General features: G+C 46.6%; 2 protein-coding genes across 2 annotated transcripts; both read left to right on the forward strand.

The window, feature by feature from the left end:
- Positions 1 to 1,739: 1,739 nt before the first annotated feature.
- On the forward strand, positions 1,740 to 4,473 carry MRPL50 (mitochondrial ribosomal protein L50). The gene is made up of 2 exons (XM_083420680.1): positions 1,740 to 1,882; positions 3,670 to 4,473. Exons 1-2 carry the CDS (start codon positions 1,800 to 1,802, stop codon positions 4,052 to 4,054), a joined length of 468 nt encoding a protein of 155 aa, XP_083276806.1. The 5' UTR covers positions 1,740 to 1,799; the 3' UTR covers positions 4,055 to 4,473.
- A 143-nt stretch (positions 4,474 to 4,616) lies between these two features.
- Positions 4,617 to 8,999, forward strand: BAAT (bile acid-CoA:amino acid N-acyltransferase; the record flags this gene model as incomplete). The annotated part of the gene is given in 6 exon segments (XM_083419110.1): positions 4,617 to 6,794; positions 6,796 to 6,825; positions 8,461 to 8,523; positions 8,527 to 8,624; positions 8,626 to 8,959; positions 8,961 to 8,999. Coding segments are annotated over 6 exon segments (678 nt in total). The 5' UTR covers positions 4,617 to 6,680.
- Positions 9,000 to 10,173: the final 1,174 nt, after the last annotated feature.

Raw genomic sequence — 10,173 nt, forward strand, 5'->3', positions numbered from 1 at the left:
ACTCAGTATTGTACCAGGTAGGGCCTGGGTGGTGGCAGCAGGAACTAAAGTGGTGGCACAGGGATCAATAGACGGTGAAATGTCCGGGGACCCTGTGTGATCATCACAAGCATTCCCCCTTGATTTGCATGTGGAGGGATTAAATGACATCGCATCAAAGCAAGGATTAGCCCAAACTTTTGGGCATGTTTCCCATCACTTATTGCAGAAGTCCCAGCTATAACTGTGCAACTGGTATGCAATTGACTTCCAGGCTCTTGCTATATTTGAGCGGGAGTTAGAAAAAGAGAGCTCTTTTTAGGGAGCCAGTCTTCACAAGCCCCAAGCACTTGGCTTTTGTACCCAAATGAAAGTGAGGCCAGCATGGGATGTCTTGCACATGAGTCAATGAAGGAGGTTTCGTTGGGCTTTCGGATCAGCGGAGAACCACCACTTCTGCCTGCTTTTCTGCCATCTCTCTTTCACTATATGTAAGGTTCGACACCTAGACAGCAACAGCCATATCATCAGTATCAACAGCCAGCAATTTCCTAACAGATAAAAGAGGGAGCAAGATATAAGATAACAGGTAAAAGAGTAAGAGCACTTTACAATATTTGAACCCCACCTTTCTTTCTTCCAACCAGCTCAGGACAGCTTACATGGGGCTTACATGGACACGGGGGGCACTATGGTCTAAACCACTGAGCCTCTTGGGGTGCCGATCAGAAGGTTGGTGGTTCAAATCCCTGTGATGGGTTGAACTCCCATTGCTTTGTCCCTGCTCCTGCCAACCTGCAGTGCGAAAGCATGCCAGTGCAAGTAGATAAATAGGTACCGCTGTGGTGGGAAGGTAAACGGCGTTTCCATGCGCTATGGTTTTCCGTCAGTGTCCCGTTGTGCCAGAAGCAGTTTAGTCATGCTGGTCACATGACCCAGAAAGCTGTCTGTGGACAAACACCGGCTCCCTCAACCTGAAAGTGAGATGAGCGCCGCAACCCCATAGTCACCTTTGACTGGACTTAACTGTCCAGGGGTCCTTTACCTTTTAACATGGGGCTTCTTTATCTTATTCTCACAACAACTCTTTCAGATATGACTGGCCACCTGATGAGCTGCAGAGGGATTTGAAATTAGCTCTTCCTGAGCCAATATTTTCATACAATCATAGTTGGATGGGATCTTAAGGGTCATCTAGTCCAGCCCTCTGCAATGCATGAATCTTTTGTCCAACGTGGGGCTCAAACGCAAAACCCTGAGATTAAAAGCCTTAGGCTCTACCGACTAAGCTATCCCAGCTACCACACCATTGTGTCTAACCACCAGTTCAGCAGTACTGATCTGCCTCTGTTCCCTAGCCCCCTACTGATTTTGGTGGCAACAGATTTTTATTTTATTTATTTTAAAAAGTAGGCACAGTGCTGAAATGGGTAAATCCCAGCATCAGATCAATTATTTCAATGAGTGGAGTGGACGAAATCCCCTCTATAGCCAATCTCATTAGCTGAGGATGAGCAATGTGCATTTCTCATTTTTATTCACTTTACAGGTGGTGGGGAGACCGGTTTATCCGGTTGCTGCGGCAACCGGAGGCAGCCCAGCCAATCACACGAGCCCCACTTGACACCTCCCTCCATGCCTTAAACTACAAATCCCACAAGCCTCAGCGAGGCGGAGACTCGCGAATGAGAGGCGGGAGGGAAAGTAAACCCTCCTCATCCCATGATGCAGCGGGCTCCGGGAAGTTCGTCCTCCCTTCCCAGCTTCCGTTTTGCTTCATTTGCCCTCAGGAGGGCGGTGTTCTCCGAGCGTATTCCGAAATGGCGGCTTCCGCGGGTGCCTTGCGGGTCGTCAAGCGGGTCGTCGGTTTCCATCCACGCAGGGCGCTGTGGGGAGGCGTGAGGTGAGGTAGTTGGCGCAGGAGGCGCGATAGGCTCCCCTCGGGAGGGATGGGAGTTTCGAGCCCGCCCGGGGGGGGGGGGTGGGCTGTGGGCAGGACTGCATGGGGTTGGACTAGATGACCCTTGGATCCCATTCCAAACAATTCTATGATTCTAACTCGAGGTTTCCTTTACCGGATTTCAGGCTTCTTGCATTCGATTAAGTGCCTGTTTCAGTTATTTTGGCTCAGCCCCAGTGGGCAGTTTCCCCCCAATTTCTTGTCTCGCCTTTGTGAACCCGAAGGCTTAAAATGGGGTTCTAAATGCAATGGGAAGCTTGAGCTGTTTGGGATTGCACAGGAGGAGGAAACGTATCGCATGCCCTCCCGTCATTTCTCCGATAACAATAGGAACGTCCTCCTATTGCATAATGTTAATAAGGTTATTATTTATCCTCAGCCCATCCGACGGGTTTGCCCCAGTCACTCTGGGCGGCTTCCAACATATATAAAAACATAATAAAACATTAAATATTAGAAAACTTCCCTGTACAGGGCTGCCTTCAGATGTCTTCTAAAGGTTTTATAGTTACTTATCTCCTTGGCTCTGGGGGTCGCATAACTCCACATCTTCCAACATTTCTCTGATGAAAATAGGGAGGTCCTATGGAAAAGCGGGACATTCTGGGATCAAATAGGGACACGTGGAAGGTCTGCTAGCTAAACTATTGTTGGCATCTGTCTGTCTCAAGAGACAATGGAGACACTGCCTGGGCAGTGTGTATGGGGGGTCCTGAGCTGCCCAGACAACAAGACCGCCCTCTCGGCCTCACTGATGTGGTCCAAAGGAAAGCAGAACAATACATTTGGCACTAGCTTGGCTGCAGGAGTTGCTGGAAGGAGATATACTAGGCGCCATCCAACCACCTTAGGGATTCCACTCTGGACTTGTGTAGGGTTTACTCCTTAGCCTATTATTATTATTATTATTATTATTATTATTATTAATACCCTGCCCATCTGGCCAGGCCTCCCCAGCCATTCTGGGCAGCTTCCAACAAAATATTAAAATACAGTAATGCATCAAACATTAAAAGCTTCCCTAAACAGGGCTGCCTTCAGATGTCTTCTAAAAGTCAGATAGTTGTTGTTCTCTTTGACATCTGAAGGGAGGGCTTTCCACAGGGAGGGCACCACTACCAAGAAGGCCCTCTGCTTGGTTCCCTGTAACTTGGCTTCTTGCAGTGAGGGAACCACCAGAAGGCCCTCGGCGCTGGACCTCAGTGTCTGGGCAGAACGATGTGGGTGGAGACATTCCTTCAGGTATACTGGACCGAGGCTGTTTAGGGCTTTAAAGGTCAGCACCAACACTTTGAATTGTGCTCGGAAACGTACTGGGCGCCAATGTAGGTCTTATGTGTCACATAACCGGTGTTATGTGGTCTCGGTGGCCACTCCCAGTCACCAGTCTAGCTGCCACATTCTGGATTAGTTGTAGTTTCCGGGTCACCTTCAAAGGTGAGGTGCCACATAGAGCTCATTTTCTTCTCCCAAATATGTCCTGCAAGATGTCCCTACCTAAACAGGTGTTTTAGCGTAACAAAGAGTCTAAGAACTGGACATGGGAGTCCTGGGTTCACATTTATACGGAGGTATGCAGTCGGTCATTCTTAGGCTGAGAAGAGTCCCATATTCGTAATAAGGCTAGTGTGTGCAGGGATTTCGGGCTATAATGTAAACCTCTTGTTCGTAGATGACAAGATATAAATATTTAGCATTCTATTAAAAAGTGGTGTTCTGCCTCCTTTCAGCAAGGAGACGGGAGGCGACCCAGAAGCAGCAGAGCCGGTGAAAGAGGAGCCAGCCCTGGTTTGTCCTCCACCACGAAGCAAAAAATACCTCCCTCCTGAGGATCTCCATTCTCGCCTAGAGTCTCGCATCAAAGAGATATTTGGATCCTCGGTCTCCAAGGACTGGCAAGAAGCATCATTGGGAGATAGTCGTTTAAAATATCTTCTGTTGGCACAGCTGGCGACAGATCTAGGCCGTGCTGTCCCTAATTCCCAACTCCACCAAATGAAGAGCGCCAGAGATGTCTTGGCTTTCTACAGCATGCCTGTGAAAGACATATCAAAGTTTGATGAGTTAAGCACGCAGCAGCTGCCCTCGAACCTGAAGATCCGATGGCAGTACTGAGCTGTGGAGAAACAGGATGAAAACACCATTCTGAACTCTTATCTGTATAGCAGCATCACTGTGGGCACAGATAGGATTTTTATTTTGTTTTACCACATTTCCAGAGTGGTTTACTTCCTCTTTACAAATGTTCAGTTGCAATAGTGACTTGGTGAGAGAGATGTGCAAGTATCAGGCTGGTTGCTGTTGAAGTAAATGATAAACATTGGACCCCCATCTCTCAATTGGTAACCTTCTCTTGTTTGAAAGCGAAGAGGAGAAATAGATACCAGCAAGCAGTTATGCATTGTAAGCCATTTTGTCCACATACTTTTGTGTGTCAATAGCTTGATTAAAAATAATCAGGAAAGACAGGTAATGAAGAAAGTGATGGGAATAGTTGTTAAGAAAATAAAATTGTCACAACCAGTCTCCATATATATGTGTGTGTAACTGCTCAGCAACATTTTGGGTGACTGCCATTTGCTCTGTGTGGGTGAAGTTTTCCTGAGGTTTATGCAGCCTTAAAACTGGTTGTCTCCATCTAACGTGGGAAGTATGCATGAGTTGCTCAAGAGTTATCTATTTTGTTGTCTTGTGGTGACTGGACGTGGTTTGAATACAACTCAATTCACAGGTACTTTTCACATAGGCCACTCTGCATATATCCAGTTAGAAAGTCAGGCAATATCCTTGACAGTCCTGTAGTACACTAATTTTAAATTTCTTCATCTTCTCTTGTATATTTCTATCTGACAGAGAGTACCATGGAATAGTCTTCTAAGTGTCTAATGATGATGATAAGTTGGTAGACATAAGAAACTGGCACTGGTAGATGCTGGCACAGGCAGACAAGACAAGGATTCCTGGATATTCCCCTGTTTCGCCCCAAGGGGCTTCATCAGCTGTGCGTAGTTCTAAATCATATAAACATAGACACTTTGTAATATATTGTTCAATTGAATTTGTGTAATACAGGCATTCTAGTGGCTTTGGAATCTTATCCACAACCATCCCATGAGGGGCTCGAACCACCAACCACCTGATTAACAGCCAGATACACTTCCCACTGTGCCACAAAATTTGTGTGAGCAAATGCAAAAATACGCTTAACTAAAATTCAAGTAAGGGACGCGGGTGGCTCTGTGAGTTAAACCACAGAGCCTAGGACTTGCCGATCAGAAGGTCGGGGGTTCGAATCCCCATGATGGGGTGATCTCCCGTTGCTCGGTCCCTGCTCCTGCCAACCTAGCAGTTTGAAAGCACGTCAAAGTGCAAGCAGATAAATAGGTAGCGCTCCGGCGGGAAGGTAAACAGCGTTTCCATGTGCTGCTCTGGTTCGCCAGAAGCGGCTTAGTCATTCTGGCCACATGACCCGGAAGCTATACGCTGGCTCCCTCGGCCAGCTAAAGCGAGATGAGTTGGTCATGATTGGACCTAATGGTCAGGGGTCCCTTTACCTTTACCTAAAATTCAAGTAGGAGAGATTCAGTAAGGACAATTGTGTTCTGCTGCTGTGGCAGCAAAGACAGAAGACCCACCTGTGACATTCTGAGAAACCCTAGTATCACTTCACAAGAATGTGCCACAGTGACCCTTATTATGATAGTTATTAACTTTACATACCATTTCATGCTAAGTGGTTGACAGTTATGAAACCAGTTACATAAGCATTAAAATACAAACGTTCATAATTAAAATCCACAGTAGAAGAATCCCATTAAAGCTGCTGCATAATTAAAAACTGGCCACTTGGGTCAAGAGACCAAGGGAAATTGACTTGCTCATCCTTTATACTGGCAGCGAAGAAGTTCTCTCAAGTTTTCAACTTCGTTCCAAGTTGCATCAAACTGGTTTCACATTGCAACCAAATTCAGGGAACCATTTCCGTTAAGCCAACTTAAGACCTGAAACAGCAACCTTACCCCAGTTTGTTATAATTCTGATTTGGTGTAAACCACAATTTCCCATATTCAGATATGAACAGGAAAACTCAATTTGTTTGAAATGTCAAAGGGGAGTTAAGAATGTAGGAAGGGACTGGTAGATGAGGTCCATGGCCCCTCTAATATCCTGTTATGACAATGGCCAGCCAGATTTTATATGCATTATAGCACTGTGACACCAGATGGTGCTGTGGAGTCCCGTCTTCCGTCATTGTAATTTCCCATTATGAAATTTACAACGTGTTTGCCTGAAATGCTTTTTTGATGTTGTCTAGAACCAGCCTTTCACACCTGTTCTATAAACTAAAAAACTCCCAAATACTGCAACTTTCCCCACCCACTTTCTCCACCCAGTTTTGGTTTCTTAACCTTTTCCTGTTCTGCCTTAGCCTTTTCCAGTCCTTTTTTGTGATAAATTTATTGCTACCGACTGTCTATTCAGAGGTTTGCTGGCTATTCCTTACCCAGTGCATATATTTGTAAATAAACAGGTAGTATCAATGAGAGGCCACCAGCAATTTTTCCTCACAAGGAAACAAGAGGGGCAATGGCTACTCTGGAACTATTTGGTGTTTAATTTGAATACCAACCCTTAAAGTGCATAGAAATAGCTTCCCTCCCACCGCCCCATCTCAGCTCTTCATTTCTCTTTCTCTCCCCCTCTTATTTTCATCGCAACCTTTCTTGTCATCCACAGGGCAATGACCTTTTCTTCCCCACAATTCATTTTCAGTGACCTTGGTGGAGTGACTGAATTTCAGGCCAGTCTTCTTGCCACCTGTGGATTTGCAGCAGTGGCCCTGGTGTATTTTGCTTTACGAAGACCTACCCAGTTTTCTGAGTGTCGTGGATCTGAAATATTTTTAGGAAGCTGCAGAATTTCTTTCAAAACATCCGAAGGTCCAAACATCAAAAAAAACCAACAACACACACACACACACACACACACACACACACACACAAATCCTTGCAGGCACAGTGCATCAAGCGAAATTGGGTTAAATTCCCTCATAATTGGTACACTTGGATCTCTTTATCAGCACAACGCTGAATGCTTTTCCTTCTCTGTCGTTTTCTGAATCAGTTAACACTCATTCAATGACTTTGCTTTCTGTTGTTGTTTGGATTTCTTGCCCTTCCTTTACCACAGGGTCCCAGGGTGGGTTACAACAATAAAATGCGTAATTAATACTAAAACTATTTAAAAGAATTTCCATTCAGAAGATCCTTGTGTTTGTGTGTGTAATTTCAAACTTTAGGTAAAAAGGCGTGTTTTGAGTCTATCACAGAAACACTATTCCACAGCTTAGTGTCTGCCAGAGACAAAACACTCTCTCAGGCCACCATTTCTCACATTTCTGAGAGTGGTGGTAACCACAAGATGCCCGCTTACCCCTGCTGATCTTCCATATCTGAGAGTGTTTGAAAGGAAGGAGGCGGTCTTTCAGATATTTGGGGCCGTAGACTTTTTTGTTTTTATAGCATTTGTTCCCTGCTCTTCAGCCAAAGGCTCCCAGAGTGCCTTAAATAAAATCAAAATAAGACGCTCTCTATCCGCAGGCTTACAATCTAGGAAAAGGGACAAGGAGGGAAGAGGAGAATAAAATTTCTAAGGATTTTAATTGATATTGTTTAGGATATTAAGCGCTCTGACTACTGACATAGTAGGGACATTTCTGTAACAACCACAAAAATAAGTGTTTATTTGCCAGGATTAAGAGATGGTCGAGTTCAAACATGCAGAAGCAACATGTGGTACGGTCCTTCCTGGCATGTTCCATCTCAGATCGCAGATAGCATCAAACTTTGACGTGTACGTAGCAGATGCCAACTTACATTTTCTTCCTGCATTTCCCTGGTTCTGTTTTTATCAATGTCACCATGTAGCTTAGTGCTCAGGGAGAAGGGTCTGTAGCTAAGTTGTGTGCCCGCTGTTTTCCATGGAAAGAGAAATGTTGAGCAGGGGACCCAAATTATTCACCCCTTGTTTAAAACATGGCATAGGTAAAGATAAAGGGACCTCTGACCATTAGGTCCAGTCGTGGACGACTCTGGGGTTGCGGCGCTCATCTCGCTTTATTGGCCGAGGGAGTCGGCGTACAGCTTCCGGGTCATGTGGCCAGCATGACTAAGCCGCTTCTGGCGAACCAGAGCAGCACATGGAAATGCCATTTACCTTTCCGCCGGAGTGGTACCTATTTGTCTACTTGCACTTTGGCGTGCTTTTGAACTGCTAGGTGGGCAGGAGCAGGGACCGAGCAATGGGAGCTCACCCCGCCGTGGGGATTCGAACCACCGACCTTCTGATCAGCAAGTCCTAGGTTCTGTGGTTTAACCCACAGCGCCACCCACGTCCCAAAACATGGCATATAAGATGCAATTGTCCTCTTCCTTTACCAGCCCATTGAGGCTGGATATCCTTTCCTTCAACATGCACAATTTCTGTGATTTTTCCCACCCCCGCCCTTTCCTGGAATCGGTATAGTGCCAATATGCAAAGGGGCAGAAATTGCACTGGCCATGTCGGTATTCCTGCCACCGATCTGAGGTACTGTTGTCATCAATGGGACCAATGCCATCAATGGATCCATGCTTTGCTACCGGGATCTCTGCATCCTGCCTATCACTTACAAATCTGAGTGTGTGAGGCACATTTGACACGCACGCAGAGGAACACCAGGGCAGTGTCCTGCCTGTGGAAAAAGCCCAAGGTAACATCATTTTCATTGTGGGAGAAAGCAACAGGAACTTCAACAGCAAGGCCTGTGCCATGGAAGGCATGAAGATGAGGAAGCGTGGGAAGACGCACTGCACCCTTCTCTCCTATCCGGGAGTAGGATGCTTGCTGGAGCCTCTGGGCTCACCATTCTGTTACCATTTCTGGTCCCCCTTTTTACCTCTCCCTGTGTTATGGAGAAGGAAAGCCCTGGCCCATGCAGCAGCCCAAGAACATTCATGGAGAGAGATCCAAAAATATATCGCATCTTCACCTCAGCCCAAACCAAATTAGCAGGCTCTGAATATGTGTTAGTTCGGACAGCTTCCAACAAAACACTAAAATACTATAACCTATTAAACATTAAAAGCCTCCCTAAACAGGGCTGCCTTTAGATGTCTTCTAAAAGTTTGGTAGCTTTTTTTCTCTTTGACATCTGGTGGGATGGTGTTCCACAGGGCGGGCGCCACTACCGAGAAGGCCCTCTGCCTGGTTCCCTGTAACTTGGCTTCTCACAGCGAGGGAACCGCCAGAAGGCCCTCGTCGCTGGACCTCAGTGTCCGGGCAGAACGATGGAGGTGGAGACGCTCCTTCAGGTATACTGGACCAAGGCCATTTAGGGCTTTAAATGTCAGCACCAATACTTGGAATTGTGCTCAGAAATGTACTGGGAGCCAGTGCAGGTCTTTCAAGACCGGTGTTATATGGTCTTGGCGGCCACTCCCAGTCATCAGTCTAGCTGCCGCATTCTGGTTTACTTGTAGTTTCCGGGTCACCTTCAAAGGTAGCCCCACATAGAGCGCATTGCAGTAGTCCAAGCGAGAGATAACCAGAGCATGCACCACTCTGGCGAGACAGTCCGTGGGCAGGTAGGGTCTCAGCCTGCATACCAGATGGAGCTGATAAACAGCTGCCCTGGACACAGAATTGACCTGTGCCTCCATGGACAGCTGTGAGTCCAGAAGCTGGACTAACCCTTCTTCACCCATTCAGGGGGTCAGACTAGATGACCCTTTGGCCAATTTCGTGATTTGTTCTGAGAAAGAAGGAAGATTGATAAATTACAAAATCAGAAGTCCTCAAATGTCCAGCAGAGGCGGTCAACTATCACAAAGCTATTGAGGATGGGAGCTAAATCAGGGTGGCCCTCCAGAGGTTATTGAACAAGGTAAAAAAAGGTAAAGGACCCCTGGACGGTTAAGTCCATTCAAAGGTGAGTATGGGGTTGTGGCGCTCATCTCGCTATCAGGCTGAGTGAGCCGGCATTTGTCTGCAGACAGCTTTCTGGGTCATGTGGCCAGCATGATCAAACCACTTTTGGCACAACGCAACACCGTGACGGAAACCAGAGCGCATGGAAACGCCATTTACCTTCCCGCTGCAGTGGTACCTATTTACCTACTTGCACTGGTGTGCTTTTGAACTGCTAGGTTGGCAAGAGCTGGGACAGAGCAACGGGAGCTCATCTCGTTGTGGGG

This window comes from Podarcis tiliguerta (genome assembly GCF_965153285.1).
Source record: "Podarcis tiliguerta genome assembly, chromosome: 17".
Classification (NCBI taxonomy): domain Eukaryota; kingdom Metazoa; phylum Chordata; class Lepidosauria; order Squamata; family Lacertidae; genus Podarcis; species Podarcis tiliguerta.

Coding starts and splice junctions, on each gene's coding strand:
- MRPL50 (XM_083420680.1), top strand. CDS start 1,800: ATGGCGGCTTCCGCGGGTGCCTTGCGGGTCGTCAAGCGGGTCGTCGGT. Junction 1,883..3,669: donor GCGCTGTGGGGAGGCGTGAG/GTGAGGTAGTTG, acceptor GCCTCCTTTCAG/CAAGGAGACGGGAGGCGACC.